The 23421-nt window shown below is 46.0% G+C and overlaps 1 protein-coding gene across 1 annotated transcript in view; it reads left to right on the top strand.

The window, feature by feature from the left end:
- Positions 1 to 22740, top strand: part of fgf22 (fibroblast growth factor 22) — a 28286-nt gene extending 5546 nt beyond the window's left edge. Inside the window, exons 2-3 of the mRNA XM_056415062.1 lie at positions 20805 to 20908; positions 22477 to 22740. Of these exons, the coding sequence (XP_056271037.1) occupies positions 20805 to 20908; positions 22477 to 22671 (299 nt within the window). The 3' untranslated portion in view covers positions 22672 to 22740. The remainder of the gene's footprint in view (positions 1 to 20804; positions 20909 to 22476) is intronic.
- Positions 22741 to 23421: the final 681 nt, after the last annotated feature.

Here is a 23421-nt window from a genome sequence, read left to right as displayed (position 1 = left end):
AATATGAAGTTTACTTGAGTGAGCAAGTACCAACTAATTTCGACCAATAATATCGCACCATCCATCCATCAATAAACCTGCATCTTTTTTGGTCCAATCCAATGCAAAAGATTTGATTTAAATCCATCTGTTAACTGTACACCGCTAAAATATCACAGCGCAGGAGATAAAGACATTCCTTTTCACTTGGGCTTCAAAACAACATTAAAATCAGAGATACTCTATATATTCTCACATTAAGTGAGACTCGAAAACACCGCCATTCTCCATCTTCTCCATCCATAGGCTGCAATTTAGGGACAATGGCGCACACACATGCCAAGAGGGACAGACATTACAAAATGTCTGTTGCGTGCCCGCCTGCCATTTTGAGAAGAAGAAAAAAGGCGTAAGAACGTTTATTCTGTCCGGGGCAATCTGCATCCTTACCATGACTCACCATTCCTTCTTGTGAGAGCTCAGACCGAGGGGGACGTGTGACTGGATCAACAGCACCCGGGAGCTGGAGGGGCTAAAGAGGGAAGCACCTGGCCGAAGGAAGCGCTTTGGTGTTTTTTAATCGGGGGGGGGGAGAATACACATGTTAATGAGGCTCGGAGAAGGGCCGGGGCGTGCCCCGTTGCGTATTGAGGTGGAAATTAAAGGCTAAGAAAAGTTCTGGAGCGTTTCCCGTTGCTCATTAGGCATTATGTAAGGTTTCCTCTGGGTCGTCTCAAACCGAGGGCGGGATTTCGTGGACATTTCGGATGCCAACAAGGAGGGTCAAATAAAATCCCACGAATCATGCATTTATTATCCCTTCAGTGAGGACGGTGCGCGGACCTCGGCCTGCGGGAGACGAGTGGAAATCGAACCCCTCCGCCGGCCGTGTCTTGTATCAAGAGGGCCGAAAGCTAAATAAAACATCGCTGGCACGCGCACGCATGTTAAACACGCATGACCAATCGGTCTCACACACACAGACGATAACCGTCCTGGGAACATTGCAGGACAAGAGTGTCAGTGTCACGCTAATTAGCCGAGGATCCCTGGTTTCTGCCACCGGGGTTTGATATCATGAATGGGGCTCTAGAAATGTAGCAATTAGTAGCTAACGAAACCTTTAGCGGTCTGGCGCTGGCTCCTCTCGGGGATTTACTGGGTTCATCAGCGGGTTTATAGAGTCTGACTTTGGCTCCAGCAGCAAGTCCTTTATACCATCCCACAGCTCTTGACATCCTGTGGGTGTGAAGGCAACACAAAGGGGGGAAGACTTCACAGTGCCGGTCGGCGGCTACTTTGGATCTTGAGGCCATCGACAAAAAAAAAAGAAAGGTGTTTGCACTGGGGTTCTGAAAAGCTTCTTTAAAGGCTGGAGAAGGACGCTGGACACGGGGTTCAAGTATATCCATTTCTAAATACTCGAGGGAATGAAATAGCGTGAACATCGGCAAATGATTTAAGAGTGTCATCGAGGGTTCGACTCTTTAAATATTCTTCGGGGCCAGAGAAAATAAGCATTGTGCTCCCATTTTCCGTCTTTTTTGACGTCGAAAAAACTACTCCCTCAGTGATTTAGCTGCTTTATACATTATTGTAATGAGCCACGATTAATTACGCCACGGCAATACAACTTTGCCCTCGGGTCACAGCCGGGCAGTACGTTTTTCTTAAAGAGTTTGGCCTTTTTCCTCAGTGAGAACACATTAGCACTGTTATTTCTGTGCTTTTTTTCTTCTTGTGAAAGGTGTAAAACGAGTATTAATTAGATCAGATGGGGACCAGTCGGCCCAGCTAGTCTTACTCATGCAGCAACACATGTTTGAAACCTTTTGCCAAAAGCAATTCTCACCATGGAGCAGCCGCTACTCGCATCTCGGACCCTACACACACACACAAACACACACTTACACGCAGTGATGTAATCGGCCCATTGAGTCAGGGGAGACCGGTCTTGCCTCAACCTCAGATAGACCAAGACACATTAATGGCTTTGTTTTGACCCTTCCAATAAAGCCCCTCACCTCGCCGCTCCAACCGAACCAGACATCATGTCTTGGAAGGCGTTTAAAGAAGCTGTAGGAGAACCCCCGGGGGACGACTTGGCATCCCTAAATACATCTACGGGCCGACCGGTGAAAAGCTTCGAGAGTTTAAAGGTGTTCAAATTGAACCTAAAATCACAAGGAGTCCAGAGACTTCGAAGCAATAACAGCTGGAATGCATTGCACCTGTTGCCCTGAAGACAGCCATCCGTCTCTTTAGGATTCGGTCCAAATCATAAAGGAAGCAATAAGAAGCAGTAAAAATCAGGCTGCTTCTTTCTCATAGGTGACATTCAGGAGAATCTGGGTTTCCTCGCCCCCTTTTTTTTCTCCGTGAAGCTTTAAGTCAGCACATGGGAGCTCCGAGAACATCGATAGACTTTAGTCTCATCCACAAGCAACTCGCACACGCACAAACAAAGCAACAACAACCTGCTTATCGATCTGTGGGAGTTCAATATTGACTCGCTGTCAAGCAATCAAGTCATAAAAATCTATTTGGCAGCTCCCGGAAATGTGGAATACATCGGTTTAATGATGAGTATCATAACTGGAAATGACACCAGGGCTCTCAAGTTTTGAAGACAGGCAAGAGTGACATTTCCATCAGCCCCCCCCCCACAGAACGAAATTTTCGGATATCAGTCAGTCGCTCGCAATTCCAGGATGCTTTATTTTCATTGGTTGCTGGATTAAATCTTACCCAGATACAACAGATTCGTTTTTTTTTCTGATTGGCTATTGTGTAGCCCATTTCTTTTTTTTGATTGGCTGATAAGTGGCACCTCACAGCAGAACTCCAGGGGAGCGCTTGATTCCTCCACGGTGAGGGCAGCGCGGCCAGCTCATGTTTGCGCTCTGTTGCACATTAAAACATTAAATAGCCGAGAGTTTTTTTCAGCGTGAGAAATACGATGTGTGGCGGGAGTGCGTGACTTAAGACCGAAATGCGTGAGTCTCACGCTCAATGCGTGACACTTGAGAGCCCTGTGACACACTTATAATATACTTACTGTATTTAAGTGATCATACGTTTCTCATCACGCAGACGTCTCCTCGTGTGCGTGGGATCTCACGATTTGAAGCAATATTAAACGAGACTTGAGAGTCTCGGGCCGCGCTCGCTGCTCTGTGAGGCTGCAATGCTCATCGTGGACATGTGGCGATGCGAGAAGGTCAGGGGGTCAGCAAGGTCTTTAGAATGAATCCTCTGGGGAACACGAATGTCGGACCAAAAATGTCGGTCCAATCCATCTGGTTGATGTCGAGATATTTAACGGAATCAGTGAACACTTTGATCTGCTGTTGGAGGCAGAGGAAAAGTCACAAAAATCACCAAACGGGGCTCTCAAAAACACTCGGAGAAAGACTCAGGGATCACCAAAGTCGGCCGGATGTACCCACTGGGAACCACGAATATATGTAAAAACTTTAATATCAATCCATCCGATAGTTTCTAAAGGTTTATCAGTCTGGAACCAAGCGGTGAGCCGACAGGTGTCGCTAATCCCGAGAGCCGCGACGCCAAGCTTGGATTTTACATTGAGACCGTAAATATAGAAATAGCGTTGAATATCGGGATTGATAAAGGACGGACCGCTTCAAAGTGTTAATTATGATCATGGCATCTATTTTTTTATTTGAATCTCAAAGCCCCCCATGTCAGATTAGAGTCCACACAGAAGACAATGTAGAAATGCAAACTACATGGACTGACACGCAGGATGGAACACGGTTCACCGATCTCAAATTTGATCTCACAAAAAATGTTAGATTAAAAAAAAAATACAAAAATCACACCGCTTGTATTTGGTTTCTCTCCAATTTAGATGTCAAAGCACGAAAGTGTGTCACTTCCAGATTGAAGCAGAGAGGTCCGTCTGTTCCGAATAACCGCGTTTGCAGATACGTTTCCTGAGAGAAGGATGATTAATGCGAATGTGGAAAAGAGCTATAAACAGCGACCTCTGCGCGTGCCGGCAATGTTGAGGCCACGCATCGCCCACGTCCTCCCGTGTACCTGCTTTTTATCTCCGAGGCCATTCGGCTCAAGGAACACGAGCAGGATGTGAGTATCGCGTCAGGGCTCTTTGAATATGTGTGTGTGTGTGTGTGTACATCTTAGAAAAGCATGTGCCTGTGTTTATACTCGTGCCATTGCAGGAGCATGAAGTGGACCCTAAACTGAAAAAAGATGTGCTAATATGAACCAGACTTCTTTTTTTACCTTGCACTCGATTCAAGATGCACACACATGTGTGTGTGTGCGTGTGTGTGTGGGAACGCTGGCGTTTTCCCGTCTGGTGCGTCCTCTTTAGAACGCAGAGGGTGGCGAGAAGCATTGCAGTGACGTATCGCCCTATGCGGGACAGTATGCAGTCCTCAACAGGCATCGCTCCTCGGCCTGAAGGCGGCCTCAGTTATGACACATTGACTCCGGCTATTTAAAGACGCAGTACACGCATGCGACGCAACCCCGAAAGATGATCCGCACGGAGCAAGCGTCCGAATTCTACCCTGCCGGCTTCCTCGTAAAAAGTCTCAACTCGAGAACGCCGGGCTAATTTATGCAGTGTAAAAAAATAAAAATAAAGCCACAGACATTACTAATAGGCACTTCCTCCCTGATTTAGAGCCGCTCTGCAAAAATACTCTTTTTTTGTTGAGGAGGGTAGATTACCGCACACTTTTAATGCACTGACGAAGGATTTATGTGTGTTTTTTTGAATGTTTATGTACCGTGGCGGGTCACAATGATTCAGAAAGAAACGGCGGTGGTTATGAATGTGCTTTTTTTTCCAGCCCCATAACTAAGCAGGCTGAGAAAAAAAAATCTTCAAATGCATGGGAAGCACCGGGTTCTCATCCCATCTTTGCACAGCTGGAAACCTTTCCCCCTCTCTCTCTCCCTCTCCCTCTCCAGACCAAATCCTCTTCATATATTTTATTTCTACGCACATATCTTTCACTATCATCCTTTGCATTCTATCTTCGTGCCCATCCGTCTGCCCCTCTCCACCTATCACCATGCCTCTCTCTCTCCTGCTGTCTCCATTTCCCCGTCTCCTCCCCTGCAGTGGATAGGATTAGGGGTCAGGCCCCTTTGGCCAGTGGAGCAAGTGACAGCTCTTGACAGGGCCCTGATTTCACTCTTGTGCCTTCTGTCACCTCCCTGTGTGCCCGTCTCATTTTAATAATGTAAATATGGGGCAGGCTCGGGCCACGGAGAATATTCTGTGTCCCGGTGCTCAGCCACTGGAACCCGGCGCCACACCTGAGCACTTGAGTTTGGTGGGTTTTTCAGATGTGGAATACAGAACTACTCGCATTCAGTTTGTTTAGGGACGTCCAAGAAAAAGACAAAAGTCCTGCAGAATGTAAAGAAAACATACAGGGAGGGACTCACAAAGACCCAGAGGTCCTAAGTTTACATCCTAATATGTTTCAAGCCCCAAAAGCACAGGATCCTACATTTCAGATAATACTGGATAGTATTTAGACCCACCCTGCTTGCTTATGCCCACTTCTTTCAATCATCACAACTCCAATGTGTTTTACTTCAAATAAAAATAAGCACAATTTGTGGACGGCCCCTTAGCACAGTCTTGTGTTTCCATCAAATGTGGCTTAAGTATCTTTAACACAATCGATAAAACATATTTTAGGACATGTGAATAAGTAAGTAACGTATCACAAAGTGTCACAAAGCGCAGAACAGTAGTCAATTAAAACTATTAGGCAAAAACAGTGGCTAAAATATAGCGACAGTTAAAAGAGCAAAGTACGATACACAGTAAAAGATGGTGCAATAAAAAACAGAAATAAACAAAGAAGATGAAAAGCAGGCCATAGAATATTTAATTTAACCTAATGCCAGTGTAAACAGGTATGTTTTGAGATGGAGTTTAAATGATGCTATTGAATGTGAAGAGAATGTGGCGTTCCTCAAAAGCTCGGTCACCGCGGGTTTTAAGGCGAGTACGAGGGACTAGAAGGTTCTGGAGGTCGGATCTGAGACGGCGGGCTGTTGAAGTAATTGAGGTGTCAGCGTTCGTTTGTTTTTCAGCCTGAAAAAAACACAGAAATGTTGTGATTAAAACCCGGAGCTTACACGTCAGCACTATTTACAAGTTGGGATCGTCTCAATTTGCAATAAGCGTGCGATGCGATGTGAATGCGGCGCGAGCGCCTGCTTTGGACCCGCCGTGTCGGGAGGACGGCAGGGAACTGTAAACACGGCCTTTGCTTGGTCCTGATTGTGTTTCCTCTCCGGGTGGCTGAGTCTGGTCCGAGAGACCGAAACCAGCCGCAGATGCAACGCGCCGGCTCGCTGCAATTTAGTGGCGAACAGGAGAATGACCTCAATCTAAAGTGGATCCCGCCATCCCGCCCCTCCCCCCCCTCCTCCGTACCAAAGCGCAGGAAACTGCAGAAGCCGTGAGTCACCGAGCTCTCGGCGGGCGGATCTGTTTGTAACTATCCGTGAAGCCTTTGATGTCTCGCCGCCGTTCGCCTGTTACGGATGTGCCGCGTGATCCGGGGGCCGTTCGCCCTCCCTGATTACAGCCGAGGCCCCCCGGTCGGGGAGGCGGCGGCCCCTCGGTACCACGCGGGCCACGGAGGGGGGGGGGGGGGGGGCGCCGTGGGCTTCGTTAACCTTCTTCACCCCCGGCTGTCCCTCGGCCTCGCCGCCACCCCGCTCCCCCCGGGTCGACCTCTAGTGTTACCCTTTATGGCGGGGGCGGGGCCCATTTTGGGGTTTGATCAGCGCGGTGGGGTCTCCCCCCCCCCCTGTTTGATTTAAAGTCCCGGAGGCCCCCTAATGAACCGCCCGATGTTCCATCACATACAATCACAGCTTAGCATGTCCGAGGACGTTAGCGTTCAGCGGCGTAACGACCGCGGAGCGCACGCTGACAGCACATGCAGATACTCTCATCCCCGTTGGATGGGGACCGCGTGTGCGGCGGAGGAGATGCTGCCAGCGCCGTTGCTTCTCCCTGAAGGGTTTTTGGGGGTTTTTTTTTGTCCTGGTGTGAGGGTTTTGGGGGCAGGATGTCTATGTGTACAGATTGTAAAGCACTCCGAGACAAATTTGTAATTTGTGAAATTGGGCTATACAAATAAACTGAATTTAATTGAATTGAATTGAATTAAACTCTCGTCTTTGTACTCATATTTAGTGCCCCGTCAGTATCACTTTTTTTTTCTTTTTCTTTTCCGATTCGCTGCCCTGCGTAAGCCGTGTTTTTCGAATGGTGAAATTGTTCAAACGCACACGTGTGCGGCCGAGGGTAAACGCGGACACGTCCAGATGTGGGCGCTGATTCTGGAGTCTTGGGTCAGTCCCGTCTGGGGATAAATCAGTCCGACTAATATGTCCTGCGAGGGGATGGGGGGTAATTGGTCACTTTTGACCCCCCGGCCTCGCGGACTGTGGGAACGCGGGCTTTATCTACCAGCGGTAATTGGCTAATGAAACACTTCCGCAACTCCTGCACTAGATTGCCATCCACCGGTCGGGATTGGGCGAGTCGTGCGTGTGTGTGTGTGTGTGTGGCCGGCGCAAGTTGCCAATAGGCCTGTGCGTGCGGCCGAGAGAGTGTGTGCGAGTATTCTCGAGAAGAGGAAAATGGCAGGATGCGGAACTCCCGGTGGCCGTCTCCACGGCGATATCGGCAGCATCGGGCCCTCGCGACGCCCGCGGCGCACCGATGCGTCCGCGGAGCGCGCACCGACGGTTGCGTGGCTGCAACGACATTTACAATTTTATGTAATTCAAATAAAATCTTTGGGCCCCGAGGCGAAAAGGGCTTTTTTTTTCTTCCGTGCGGCGCGCAACCGTCGGCGAGGACTTGAGAGATCGCAGCATTCTAGATCGTTCTCCCAACACGCGCCTCGGGTCCTATTTCATTGAATTTTTCTCACGTTTTCTCGTCGTTTTTTGTTTTGTTTTTTGGGAGTCATCGGTTCATCCGGGCGAAAGCCGTGCCCGCATCAATCGAAAGACCAGAACAACCAGGGTGGGGGGGTGGAGTTGTGTGTGGGGGGGTTGGTAGGAGGGGGTACTAAGAAGAAGAAGAAAAAAAGGGGCTAAAGTTACGGTGGTGAGACAATGTCTCTGAGGTCCCATCAAGTGAGCCATTCATAGATGCAGGCCTTCCAGTTTGCGGAGCCAGGGAGACACTCCGATAGAGTGGGGCCCAGGGTGGCCTTGTCTTTTTGTCCCAAGCTGACCCCTGCTCTCCCGGCTGGCCTCTGCGCCCCTCACCTGGCCCGTCCCAGCGCACCGGTAACAGGATACCTGTAATTTGCTCTAATAGCCTTTGAAAGACCTGGCTGGGCTAATCCCTGGAGTACTTCTCCCCAGCAGCACGGTACGAAAGGGTGGGGGGGTAACCGGTGGGGGGGGGTTCCTGAAAGAGGACCGGCCCTCTCTGGATTGTGTTGTGAGAGAATGTCACCCCTTGCGGCCGGGGCCGGGGCCGAGGGAGTCAGCTTTCAGCAGATCATCGCCGTGCGGCTTGTTCACATGGCTTTAAAAAAAAAAAAGAGAAAGGAAAGAAGGGTAGAACTGGGCCCTGGCTTGTAGAGGAGAAGATTGCCTCTGCTCTACACCTCCCTCGGTGGCTGGAGGAAGACACGACTCTGGAGAGACGGCGCTTCCAATCGTTTCCCGATTTGCTTTCTAGAATTCGTGTAACTGTATTTTCACGGATGACGTTTTTGCTTCGCTCAATAACAGAAGAAGATTTAGACCCCCGGTGCGGAGATGAAGAGGGGAGCGGTGAGAGGGATGAAGAGGACGAGACAGTCCGGCAAACACGGATAACAGCGGCACAAATAAAACCGATGCTGCGGCCGTTGAACAGTGATTTAAAAAGATGAATAATCTTATCCGTCTCATCTCCTCTCATCCCTCCAGAGATTCCAATGGAATGTGGGAACAGCAAGTGATATGTGGGCAGGGAAGACCGGTCCTCCGCGAGTCTTTTCTCTCCTTTATTCCCGTCCTTTCTCTCCACCGTCCTGGTTTTCTTTTGACGGGGGCGGGCCACATGCAAAGGGAGAAAAATAAATAAATACTCGCCAAAAACCCGAAACGCACGCAGACCGACCGGCCTTTTCTTCTGCGACTACACCTCAGACTGTCGCACGCGGCCACATTAAAAACGGCGGCGCACACGCCAACGGTGATCGAGAGCGACGGCCGTGTTTAGACCTGTGAAAAGTTCCGAGTGTGCGAGAAAAGAAAAGAAAAAAAAGGAAAAGGCGGCAAAAAATATTCCTGTTTCTAATTTCCTTTGCTGATACTTTAATTATGTACTTTATACATTTTTGTTTGATCAAACGTGAGCCGGCTTTGAAGGGTTCCTCACCGTCCAGGAATTCGGAGCTAAATTGGGCAAGAGAAGCCGTGTTTAGACTCCCCAGACAGTCTGAGCTCATTTGAGGAACTGAATCACTCCTCAAATGGTCTTGAGTGTGCCGCTCGGGGCGGTTCTGACCCGCCGTGTGTACTTACACCTTTGAAAAAAGTAATTCAAATTCAACCCACGTAATCACCAGCCAGGATGTACAGGTTTGCCCCTCAGGAAGTCAGGTGACGTCGCATAAAGAGTGACACATGTGGTGGATGGGGTGAACAGACACGGGACTTTCACTCGGGTCGACCGCTGTTCGTGTCCAAAAAGTCACTTTTTAGTTATTTGACCTTTCTTTTGTTACGTAACCTCCATATACAAGCTACTTAACATCAACGTTATTTTGTGTTAACTACCCTAACCCTACTCATTTTTAACCCCATCTACAATATTTTCCGAATCCTAACCAAATTGTCGTGTTCCCTAAACTTAATAATATAGTTAAAACTTACTATTTGTAACCCCAAAATTGTTCCCGGATATTCATTTGGGGGAACGCATTAAATGTGAGCAATAAATAAATAAATAACTTTTCCCAAGATATCACCTGAACCGTCGTGGCTCAGATTAGTTGGCTCAGATTTGCACTTCAGTGGCACTTAAATAGCTCTTATTATGGCACTTTTGTCATTCGACTATGTTGTGTAAATGTTACTTTCTGTATTCTTGTTGTTCTTAGTTTGTACTTAGGTTGAAATGCACTTATTGTAAGTCGCTTTGGATAAAAGCGTCTGCTAAATGACATGTGATGTATTGCAATGAAATGCTATACGATGAGACTGAGGGTCGCTCACTTCTTTAATTTCATCCATTTTCATTTCACCGTTGGATATCGTGACGATATCCTTTTCTATATTTTAATATCTTCCTTGTTTTGTTCTCGCTGTGACAGAAACCTGAGCTTTGCACGTTTGTTTTCTCACGTCTGCGGCCCAGATGTGTCTCGTCGCTGTTAAGGGATGAATTTAATAGAGTTAAAAGGTACGATGCATGTCGGCCGACCCGCTGCAGACAGGGAGAGGAGGGCTGAGAGAGACCAAAGAGGTCCGACAGAGGAGGAGTGAGCGGCAGACGGGCAGTGAAAGGCAAGCTGGCAGATGGGAGACAGGAGGAAGGAGAGACAGACAGGTACAGTTTGTAGAAAAGGGAGGGAGGAACTGCTGGTAGAGCGACAGCTGCTCTGCACACACACACACACACACACACACACACAATGCTGGAACAGTAGAGCTCAGTCACGACCCCTTTAAAGTGACTGTATGTACGTTGCTGTGCGGAACTGGTCGGTCCATTAAACCAATAAAGGCATTGCATCATATGTATTTTGAGCCTGATCGTGACATTTATTCAAACAAAAAATGAATGACATCATTGAATCACCATGTGTATGACACATAGTGTAAACTCAGTCGGGGTGTTTTTACATGAATGAGAGTAAAATCTTGAGCAAATCACTTAACTTTCATCTTTTTAAGGGATATATCTCAGAATGAAGAGCGTACTGTTTATTCTCCTAACTTTACAATTGATGTTTAAAATGGACCTGAAACATCATAAATATATGTAAAACATTAACTGGGGGAAAGCATTTTAATTGGAGAGCATACCTGCATGTGCACCTGCTTATGAATTGCATCGTCATATTGGCATGCCTTCAAAAGTCTGTGCACAATTAGTAATTGAGTCAAAGATGACCTCATTAGTTGGAATGCTTCAGCAGTCCAACTATTGTTCCTGTAATCTTTCTTTAAACTTATTATTCTATTTATTCCGTACCTTTTTTGTCCCTCTTCTAGTTCATAATGTTAGTTAAGATACAGGGCATGAAATCATTGTGGTCATGTCAGAGCTGGTACTTTTTAACCTTGTGAAACACCTGCTCTCTCGTTGGGGGCGTGGCCCAAAGAGCTCAGGTTGTTGCTTGTCGAGCAGTCCTGTGTATTGTGTTGCAGTGCAGCCGGTTTGTGTGACGGGTGGTCATCTCTGGGCTTAGAAAAAAGCCCGGAGATGACCACCGAGTTAAAGAAATGCAGCCCGGTCAGCCTGATCGTAAAACGACGTTCCTCTCGTGGCACAAATCATATTTTAACCAAAGAAGCTGCGTCAGGAGCAGAGGACGAGTTGGATGCCCGCGCTGTACGCGGCTCTTTCTACCAGGACGCTGCTGTCTGTGAAAGTAACTTCCCCCTTTTTTTCTTTTAAAACCAAAACATGATCGAGGGAATTCCTCCCCATCTGCTAATCAGGGGCCGCGTGGGACGGGATTTGTCCCAGGGGGTCGAAAGTTCGCTTGGTATAGAGTATACTTTACCGGGAGAGACTCTCAGTCATCCCCTGAAGTCTTGCTTCATCAGGAGGATCGTGTTTACTCTTGCCTTTGACTCGGTTCGGGTGTGTCTTGTATGTGTGTTGTGATTCCGCTCCGTCCTCTGGTTTCAACTAATAGTCTCTGTGGGGCCGATCGGTGTTGTTCCTGTCTGTGCCTCCCTGACCTGACCTGCCCCCTGTATGATATGAGAGAGGCATGCAGCTACAGGACCATACACCCCCCCGACCCCCCCAGAAAACATAGAAAATGCTCACATCGTGAATTTCAAGTCAAATCAATAAACCTGCATAAGCTCCGAAAAGTAAATGACGGTTTCTGTAGTTCTTTTTGTCACGATAGAAACTGACGGAGTTCATCTCGCCACTGATTCGTCATCCTCTTGTACGCATCACTCTCTCAGAACCCTGTGTTTCCCGTGAACTATATGTGCTCTGTCACTGCGCCGCTGTCATATCCGGCAATAAAATTGAAGATCAGCTTTCATATGGGCTCAACTCGCTGATCCAGTGTCACGTGCCAGACAGCAGAGATATTGGATTTTATTCTCAGGCAGAGCTTTCAAATACCACGACTCAGCCACAAATCCACCGTATTCGACTTGAATATTTCCATTTGATGAAGTTTTATACTTTTTCGAGTGAAAAATTGTGTCTCAAAAATGAAGGATGTTCCTTTTTTTATTTCAATAAACTATGAAAAAGGCCTTTTGGATCGGCTGTCAGATGCGACCGGGCGTTTTTTACTGAGTACATGAAAATTTGACTGTAGAAATTATGATTTTATAAAAGATGATGCATTTCTGTTGATCAAACAACTTACCGATGTGTAAAGTATTCTAAATTAATATCGAGAAAAGTGACATATATATATATATGAATGAAGCACATCCTATATAATAATCTAACACTGACATTTTACTGCACAATAATTATTTTCATACTTAATGAACATTTTGCATATAATACGATGCGGCACTTCCATTGTGGAGTATTTTTAGTACTTTTACTTCAGAAAAAGATCTTAATACTCGTAAATGAAGCCAGGATTGCTGTGCTGACACCCTTCTTAACTCGGATTTGATCTGTCACTACACGCTAAGGCGCCATTATCCGTTGTTGTGGTTGCTGTGAGGTAATAAACAGCGGCCTCCGCCCCCGTGGACTATTAAATGAAAGTTGGCGGCGTGCAGCCGTTGCTCGTGTTTCTCGGCTACTTTTTTTCAGCCAACTCGTCCAAATTCTATTCTCTTTCCTGTCATGACGAGTGCGACAACTCTCTCTTTCTAAAATTTTATTATCAGCATATTCAGAAAAGTCACATGACAGGTGACATTAGTGTTTGTTGCTCGCTTTTAAAAAAAAGTGTTTGTAGACCTCTGCAGACATTTCTTCCTTCCTTTTTTTAAAGCTCAGTATTGAGGTGATAAAAACTGCATTTTAGAGGGAACAACAGGCTGAAGCAAAGAGAACAAATTTAACCGAATTATTGCGGAAGAAGTTTTAAACCCGTGCCCCCCCCCCCTTCCTAGATATGACTGGCATTTTGTTTGTTTGTGAGGGACAGCAAAGCCCCGGACCAACTATAATCTGTATTTAAAAGCCAATGACTAACAGGTGTAATGTAAGCGTCCAGACTTTGTCCTGTTACCACGGTGACCGAGCAGAAAATTGCAAAGAAACCTCCCGTGTTACTTATTGGTAAATACATGTTATGCCTCCGTGGAGAGCGAGCTGTTAGTGCCTTAATTAAAATGTTCAAGGACAGAACAAGATAAGATTTTTTTTCCCCAGCTTCCAATTTCAGTCCGGGAGGCAGACACAGTCACCTCGTTTAAGAGTAGACTTAAGACCTTCCTCTTTGACAGAGCTTATAGTTAGGGCTGAATCAGGTTTGCCCTGGTCCAGCCCCTTGATATGCTGCTATAGGCTTATAGCGGGTTGGGGGATGCTTACGATGCACTGAGTACCTTTCTTTTCTTCTCCTGAGATGAATTTCATCTCTCAATCACACGTTACTAACTCTGCTTTCTCCCGGAAGTCCTTTTGACTTTACTCATGGGGGGTCATCGGACCCTATGAGGCAGCATAAATCTATCTGCCTGATGGATCGTCTGGGTGGAATTCCTGCTCATGACTACGCCACTGTCCTGTTGAGACTCACCACTCCTCCCCACCGCCATCTGCCTGATGGATCGTGGAGTCTCCATCGTGGAATATGCCTACTATGAACTATTCATACACTCTGTCATATTCATTGAATGTATTTTAACTCTAAATCTGTCCTTCTGTACATTACATCTATTGCATCTGTCCATCCTGGAGAGGGATCTCCTCTGTTGCTCTCCTGCAGGTTTCTTCCTTTTTCCCCCCTGAAGGAGTGGTTTTTTTTTTTGGTCGATGTGAGTTTTTTTGGGAGGGGATGTCTGTTACACAGTAAAAGCACACTCCGAGACAAATTTGTAATTTGTGAAATTGGGCTATACAAATAAACTGAATTGAATTGAATTCGTAGCGGTGCGAGGTAATGTGTAGGTTTCCCTCTTTCTCTGATGTCAACGCAGGTCAGCGCGTATAGAGGCCGACGCCTCCTGAAGCTCATTGGTGCAGCTCGTTCATGAAACCTGCAGACGCTGAATTAAACTTAAGAGAAAGACAAAACTCAAATGTATTATTCAATTCAGTTTATTTTGTATAGCCCAATATCAGAGATTACGAATTTACCTCAGCGGGCTTTAAAATCTGTACACATACGACATCCCTATCCCAGGACCTCACATCGGATCAGGAAAAACTCAGGGAACTTCATCCATAAGGAGAGAGAGAAGAGGAGATAGGTGCTCAGTGTATCCTAAAACATCCATAAGGAGAGAGGAGAGGAGATAGGTGCTCAGTGTATCCTAAAACATCCATAAGGAGAGAGGAGAGGAGAGAGGTGCTCAGTGTATCCTCAAACGTCCATAAGGAGAGAGAAGAGAGGTGCTCAGTGTATCCTAACACATCCATAAGGAGAGAGGAGAGGAGATAGGTGCTCAGTGTATCCTAAAACATCCATAAGGAGAGAGAAGAGGAGAGAGGTGCTCAGTGTATCCTAACACATCCATAAGGAGAGAGGAGAGGAGATAGGTGCTCAGTGTATCCTAAAACATCCATAAGGAGAGAGGAGAGGAGATAGGTGCTCAGTGTATCCTAAAACATCCATAAGGAGAGAGGAGAGGAGATAGGTGCTCAGTGTATCCTAAAACATCCATAAGGAGAGAGGAGAGGAGAGAGGTGCTCAGTGTATCCTCAAACGTCCATAAGGAGAGAGGAGAGGAGATAGGTGCTCAGTGTATCCTCAAACGTCCATAAGGAGAGAGGAGAGGAGAGAGGTGCTCAGTGTATCCTAAACGTCCATAAGGAGAGAGGAGAGGAGATAGGTGCTCAGTGTATCCTAAACGTCCATTAGGAGAGAGGAGAGGAGATAGGTGCTCAGTGTATCCTAAACGTCCATAAGGAGAGAGGAGAGGAGATAGGTGCTCAGTGTATCCTAAACGTCCATTTGGAGAGAGGAGAGGAGATAGGTGCTCAGTGTATCCTAAACGTCCATAAGGAGAGAGGAGAGGAGATAGGTGCTCAGTGTATCCTAAACGTCCATTAGGAGAGAGGAGAGGAGATAGGTGCTCAGTGTATCCTCAAACGTCCATAAGGAGAGAGAAGAGGAGAGAGGTGCTCAGTGTATCCTAAAACGTCCATAAGGAGAGAGGAGAGGAGAGAGGTGCTCAGTGTATCCTAAATGTCCATAAGGAGAGAGGAGAGGAGAGAGGTGCTCAGTGGATCCTCAAACATCCATAAGGAGAGAGGAGAGGAGATAGGTGCTCAGTGGATCCTAAAACGTCCATAAGGAGAGAGGAGAGGAGATAGGTGCTCAGTGTATCCTAAAACATCCATAAGGAGAGAGGAGAGGAGAGAGGTGTTCAGTGTATCCTCAAACGTCCATAAGGAGAGAGGAGAGGAGATAGGTGCTCAGTGTATCCTAAAACGCCCATAAGGAGAGAGGAAAGGAGAGAGGTGCTCAGTGTATCCTAAAACATCCATAAGGAGAGAGGGGAGAGGAGAGAGGTGCTCAGTGTATCCTAAACGTCCATAAGGAGAGAGGAAAGGAGAGAGGTGCTCAGTGTATCCTAAACGTCCATAAGGAGAGAGGAGAGGAGATAGGTGCTCAGTGTATCCTAAAATGTCCATAAGGAGAGAGGAAAGGAGATAGGTGCTCAGTGTATCCTCAAATGTCCATAAGGAGAGAGAAGAGGAGAGAGGTGCTCAGTGTATCCTAAAACGTCCATAAGGAGAGAGGAAAGGAGATAGGTGCTCAGTGGATCCTAAAACATCCATAAGGAGAGAGGAAAGGAGAGAGGTGCTCAGTGGATCCTAAAACATCCATAAGGAGAGAGGAAAGGAGAGAGGTGCTCAGTGTATCCTCAAACGCCCATAAGGAGAGAGGAAAGGAGATAGGTGCTCAGTGGATCCTAAAACATCCATACGTCTCTGTATTTTGACTGTACATTCGAGGGTTAATGTCCCACGTTTCCGTGTCACGCCACCTGTGACGGCCTCCGCCTGTTCCCATGGTAACCCGTCAAGGTGTATAAAGCACTAGTGAGTGATGCAGCCTTTGTCTGTGCCGGTACACACAGGCGGCGGCTTGGCCCCAGTACCAGACCCTCCGAGGGGGTCACGGCAGATCAAAGGTGCCGGTCACAGCCATTAAGGCCCGGCAGCCCAGACCCGACATGAAAAGCTCGTGTTTTTTTGAAAAGGAGGGCATGAAGGAAGAAGAAGAAGAAGAAAAAAAACAGGGCCTTCTTCGTTTAAAAAAAAGAAAAAACAAGAAAACTGTGAAATAATTGAAAAGGTATGTCAATCAGGGGCAAGGAGCACAGCGGGAACTCCCAGATTCCCAGGCTCCGCTCCGGTCGAGCACTGAGCCATGGAGGGCCGCTCAAGGGGGCGACCCAAGAAATTAAAGACCCAGAGAAAAAAAGGAATACATTTTTTTTTTTAAAGACGGGAGGAAAAGGAGCAGAAATATCTCTCTCTCTCTCTCTCTCTTTCTCTCTCTCTCTCTCTCTTTGCTCAAGTCTTTCACTCTTTCTGCTTCAAATTTGTGATGAAAGGAGCCGTTTGGCCACACTGTGTAGGGCCCCATTCAAGACGCTCGGTCACTAATAAGATCTTGTCTAGCTCTTCACCTCTCAGGTGAGTAACAAAGACTTATTCAGGGAGGGGGCGGGGGGGGGCATCTTATAACCAGCACCTTCACCCTGTACTCCCTCCCTCCTCCTCCTCCTCCTCTCCCCCCCATGTACCATGAGTCTGACAAAAGGGAACCCCGTGAGAGTGTCTCTCTCTTTTCCTTTCTGCCTTTTAATTTTTTATTTTTTTTTACAAAGTCAGAAAAGGGCTTGAATGATCTGACGTTGGGCTAACGTCCCAAAAAATGGGTGACGGAAAGAGAAGAAAGAGTAAAAGAAAACTTTTTAAAAACTGGGTAAAAGACTTTTTGGCTATGCTTTAAAAAAAAAAGTCCCATAGAGGAGAAATAAATGGCGGGTCCACAGTTGACTGGACATGTATAGTGGCGGCTTTGCTTGTAATGGCAGCTTGAGCTTATTGACAGTCACAGCCAAAACATGTCAAAGGTTAAGGGAGCTTGCCAATTTGCAAGTGGGAAGCCAAAAGTACCTTTTTCATGAGCTCAATGCCGTGGGTTGATACTTGCTCAGCAGAACGCGGGCAGGGGCGACCTTCAGCTTGCAATGCAACTCGGGCACAAAGGAGGAATTTGTCTCCGTTGTTTCTCCCTCTCTCTTCTTTCTTATTGTGATATTGTTCAGAAGTATTTGAAACTGTTCTGGAATAAAAAATATTCACAGCTTATTTATAAATACTTTTAATTGTCTCTAGACGCCATGCACTATATTAGGGGTGACCTTCAGCTTGCAGTGCAACTCGGGAACACAGAAGGAATTTGTCTCCGTTGTTTGTCTCTCTCTTCTTTCTTATTGTGATATTGTTCAAAAGTATTTGAAACTGTTCTTGAATGATAATATTTAAAAAATACTTTCATTGTCTCTAAACGCCGTCTGCTATATTGCAGGAGAAAAAAAGGGGAATTTCAGAGGAAAATATATATTTCTGTCCATTTGGGTTTAAAAGTTTCTTTTTTTTTGTCACTGAAATTCTTTTAGTCGTTCAGATATATTAACATAAAACAAATAAAAAAATGTCAGACATAAACATAAAAATATATTTTACGCCCACACTGCATTTAAAAATGCTAGATGTATTTATTTCACCATCATGAATATAAGTTGGTTTGCAGGGGCCTAAAAAGTCAATTAATAGTTTAACTACCAAGAATTTTTAAAAAATGCTAAAAAGATCAAATGTAATAGATTCAGTCAAAAATAAATACTTGAATACTGTATTAATAATAACCAAACTTAGCAAACAGCCTTTCCTCCCAGTAAAGTGACCTCTGGATTTCTAGCAGTTGTAGGAAAACTCTCTAATAGCTTGAAATACCTCACTCTGATTTCTCAGGCTTTCAGCACAATGGACTTTTCAAAAGGGGGGAGGAGGAGGAGGATGAGGGGGGGGGGAGGTACTGTGAGTTATATGGATCTAACTGGTCTTTATAGATGTGTGGTCAAGCGTCCAGAGCCCAAGTGATTCCTGGAGACAATGTGAAAATCCCCATTTCACGTCCTCAGATCCTTTGTGTCCGCCGGCCGCTACACCGGCGTATGAATGAGGTGACATGAAGGCTACCTGTGAGGCTGGAGCGGAGGACGCACACAATGTGCTGGATTAGTTTAAGTGCTCGGTACCTATAGCGCGACAGATATCAGCAAGAGGACGCCTACACATCTTAAATATTCATTTATTAATTAAGACTATTTTCTGGTGCTAACCCTTTTTTCTTCTCCTCCTCCTCCGTCTAATTTCGAACTGTTCCGCAATGCCTCAGATGTGACTCTTCCCAACACGCCCACTGTGCCTGGGACTCAAACCAGCGAATAATGGCTGGCACCACTTACAGGCACCAGCGGTTTTCATTGGCCTGGACTAATCCCCCGTAAATCCTTGCAGCGCTCCAATCACCAGCCAGGGCCTCGGCTAATTGCTTACGAGTCCCTTGCACGCTCCAGGTACCACCGTAGCCCCCCCCCCCCTCTTGGTGTGTGTTTGTGTGTGTGTGTGTGTAAACACAGCTCGTAAAAAGAGGAAGGCTGCCATCAAAGTGTTAATGTCTCCTAGGAGGATCAGAGGCCGCACGGCAGGAATGATAGGGGCGCAGCTGGGCCGGTACCTGGATGGACCGCGACGAGAGCACCCCCTCCTCCCTCCCTCCCTCCCTCCTCTGCAGCTGTGGCGAGCGGATAGAGGGGCTTCATTTACGCGGTGCCCCGTCAGAGAAGAAAGACACTCAACAGGAGTTTGTGTTTGTTTACCTTCCGCGTGGTTTCTTTTTTTTCTCGTACCCTTTGTACTCCTTTTGTGTCTATGCCGAAAGTAGATGAGCACCAATGCGGGGGGGGGAAGATGATGAATTCAATTCAATTTAGTTTATTTTCTATAGCCCGATATCACAAATTTGCAATTTTGCCTCAGAGGGCTTGTTCACATACGACATCCCTGACCTTTGACCTCACATCGGATCAAGAACAACTCCCGAGAAATAGAAGAAGAAAAAATTCACAGGGAAAAAACCTTCAGGAGAGCAACAGAGGAGGATCCCTCTCCAGGATGGACGGATGCAATAGATGTCATGTGACCAGAAGGAATCACTATAGAGTTTCAACGAATTCAATGAAGAAGAAGAACAAGAAGAACAAGAAGAAGAATTCAACAATGTTTAATTAAATGTTTAATTTGAAGAACTTCATGTATTAAGAAAGACTTGAAAGTGTGAGAACCTACCCTTTAAAGTCTCTTCTACGAATATATATATATATATATACACATATATATAAATGTATATATACAAATATATATGTATATATATGTCTATATACACATATATATGTATATAAATGTATATATATATATAAATGTATATATGTATATAAATGTATATGTATATATATACATATATATATGTATATATTTATATATATATATAATATATTTATATATATATATATGCCCCACATGGCCTTTGAGCAGCGACATGGCACGTTCTCTTTGCTCAGTTTCCACGCTGGTGTAGAAAGAAGTTCCCCGTGCCCTGATGAGATAGCCGGCCACATCACGGGCGCTTCCTGGAGCTGTAAGTGGTGGGCGACTTTCTATCATCCACGAGATCTTCATCTTCAACTCCAGCAATTAGCTGCTATTCAGAACCCCCGCGGTAAGCCTGTGGGGTCATCTCCGAACCATCTCCCTGTCGTAGACGTGACAATCGGTGTGTGTGTGTGTGTGTGTGTGTTGACGTATAACAAATAAATAAAACAGATCAAGAGTGAGCCACATGGGACTTGTTTGCAACCACTGCCCGGAGGAAACAAATTAGCCCGCTACGACTTGCCAGCTTTTTAGTTTTTTCTTCGTGGGGGTGAAGTGAGTCGGAGAGGCTGCCTGAGTGGCCAGCAGTGAAAACAAAGACATGGGCATTGTCAAGGAGGGGGGGGGGGGGGTTCACATCTGGAGTCAGGAGGCTTTGCGTGGTGCTACCGGAGTACGTGTTGGGTGTACAGATTATGAAATTCCAATAATGCCCCTACCTTTTTTTCTGATATGATCAAATCTCAACTTTTTGGTACGAGACGCTCCAAACTTTGGAGCGCTTTCCAGGCTTTGAGTATTAAAGCCATTATGTGTATCTGTGTGTTGTTTTCTTTCTCTTGTCCCCCCGCCCCCTCCAGAGCATATGGCTATCTGGTATTCTAATCGCTATAATGGTAGAGTGGCTTTTGATGGGGGGGGGGGGGGGGACTCCCAAAGCTACATGTTTCTAACCCAGACTCTTGTCCCCTCTCTTATTTTCCAGGCCTGATGGAAATCCGATCCGTCAGCGTGGGAGTTGTTGCCATCAAATCTGTCAGCACCGGGCTGTACTTAGCCATGTCCAAGAAAGGCACGCTCTTTGGATCGGTGCGTATACACAACCCGGGCAACATTGTTTCTGCAGGTCAAGATGGGGGGGGGGGAGGTATGCATGTATAGGGGTCCCAGATGAGTGCCTGTACCCAGTCGAGGGAGTCCAGAGGTAAAGGTCAGAGTGTCACAATCAATCATGGCTGTACACCTGGACCACGGCTGATGATACCTGCAGCTTGAGTCGGCTTGTTCCACTGACAAAATAAATAGCGGAGAGAAGACACACCGGACCGGCGGTGACAAAAAAGCCAGCTGGGCTCCATTTTTTTTCTTCTTCTTTTTTTCTCCTTCTTTTTAAAGTCTTCGCGTGCCATCTGCCAATTGATGCTTCACACAGCAAGCCTTCAACAGTAATCGCCTCCTCTTTGTTGTGAGCAGCCGCACATCAAGACCCGAGGGGGCGTGCCGTCTCGTGTATTTACATCTGGGAGTGGGAGTGTGTGTGTGTGTGTGGTGGGGGGGGGGGGGGATCAGGGAGAAGCGATCAGCAGCAGCGATAAGAGACGAGCGCAGTAAATAAGACGTATGAAGACCCTCGGCCTGGAAGCTCCCATCATAATAACAGAGAGGAGGCGCATGCCGTCCAGATGCCATCACAGACTCGGCCTCATTGCGGCCGCACGATTGCGATCTGGAGAGAAGCAGCAGAACCTCTTAATGCTACGACGTTCTTCAAGACTCTCAAGGGTCTTTTCTGGATTACCTTCACAGATTAATATACCAGAAGAAAAGTAGATAGACAATTTCTAGAACTTGACATTACTTTTTTATGTATAAATATGTGTTTTTGTTGCAATTTTTTAATTATCTTTGAGTACATTACCTGTTCTCACCCAAATTATTTTCCATATTTGTGTTTAAATGTGAGTTTTTAGTTTTTCTTCCTGCCACTGAAACCATCCGTCAAGACTCGAAAGTGTCTTTTTTGGATATATATTTATATATATATATATTTATATATATGAATATTTAAATATATATAAATATGAGTTTTAGTTATAACTTTGTTCATTTTAATTATTTTATGAGTACATTCTCAGCCAAATTATTCTCGATATTTGTGTTTAAATGTGATTTTTTATTTGTTTGTTTTTAGTTTTTAGTTTTATTTATTATTTATTCATTTATTTGTTAAACACACGAACAATTCAACTGGGCTGCTGTTGTGTACATTAGACAGACAAACAACACAACAAACAATCAACATAATGCAAGAAATCACACATTAAATCTACAATAGTATACAAATAAAATTGCACTAACAGACACCAGTGCTGTAGACAAGCTGTCTGCGTTAAAGTGTAATGTGTGTTAAAGTCACATGTCAAATTAAACATTAAGTATAAAGAGGTGTAGGTGTGGAATCAAAAACCTCTAAGGTAAATAGATTTAGAAAAAACACGATAATCTACCAACACCTGGGGAACCGTTCTCTGCAACAACGGACATGAACCCACGTGCACTTCTCAGAAGCCGGGGCCTAAATCCAGCAGGGAATAACCTCGTAAACCTCTCTCTCTCTCTCTCTCTCTCTCTCTCTCTCCCTCTCTCTCCGATCGCAGGTGAAGTACAACCCGAGCTGCAAGTTCAAGGAGCGCATCGAGGAGAACGGCTACAACACGTACGCCTCGCTGCGCTGGAAGCACGGCGGCCGGCAGATGTTCGTGTCGCTGAACGGCCGGGGGAAGCCGCGGCGGGGTCACAAAGCTCGACGGAGACACCCGTCCACTCACTTCCTGCCCATGCTGCCCTCCTAGCCGCCCCTCCCCCACCCACCCCTCCAATCTGAACTCTGGCCGGCAACCCGGGGGGGGGGCGGACCGGCTCCCTCGCCCTGCCTCGCACCAAGTGTCGATCTGGACGTGGCGGCGATGCTTATTTTTATTCCTCCATCCTCCTGCCGCATACGTGTACATTTGTCGAGGGCTGTAACAATTGTAGATTTAGTATAATGTGTACTTTTTAAGTTATTTCCCCTGATGATGTTCAGTAATACAGTCGAGTGATACTCTATCCGGGTCTGTAAGAGAACTACAAATGACGACGAGGCTAATCTAGAGAGCCAAATACACGATTAAAACACGATTAAAAACTAAAAAAGCGACTTTAAAAAACAGCTCCAATGGGGGGGGAGGGCGGGGGGGGGGGAACAGCTACCATCGATGACACAGTTTGTCGGGGGTCTTTTGAGGGGTTTGAGTCACCACATTTATCATCTTCATCACACCGTCTCACATGAGCAGGAATTTAACAGATATTTGCAAGCGTCGTCTCAAATGTGAAATCCAAAAACATGAAAAACTACGTCGATTTCACACATGATCACATTCGCATCCATGGTTTATTATGTTGTGTCAAACAGCATTTCACTGAATTCACATGCTGGCATAATGTGTGTTTTTTGGGGGACATTTTACATATGAAATGGAATAGCAGAATGTCTTTATGAAGCCCAATCTGACTACGTCTAAAAAGATGACTAATCTACAAAATAGGTCCACCTTCTA

The sequence above is a fragment of the Pseudoliparis swirei genome, chromosome 5 (assembly GCF_029220125.1).
Source record: "Pseudoliparis swirei isolate HS2019 ecotype Mariana Trench chromosome 5, NWPU_hadal_v1, whole genome shotgun sequence".
In the NCBI taxonomy this organism is placed as follows: domain Eukaryota; kingdom Metazoa; phylum Chordata; class Actinopteri; order Perciformes; family Liparidae; genus Pseudoliparis; species Pseudoliparis swirei.
Note: the sequence above shows the minus strand (reverse complement) of the source record. Positions and strands in the feature narration are given on the sequence as shown.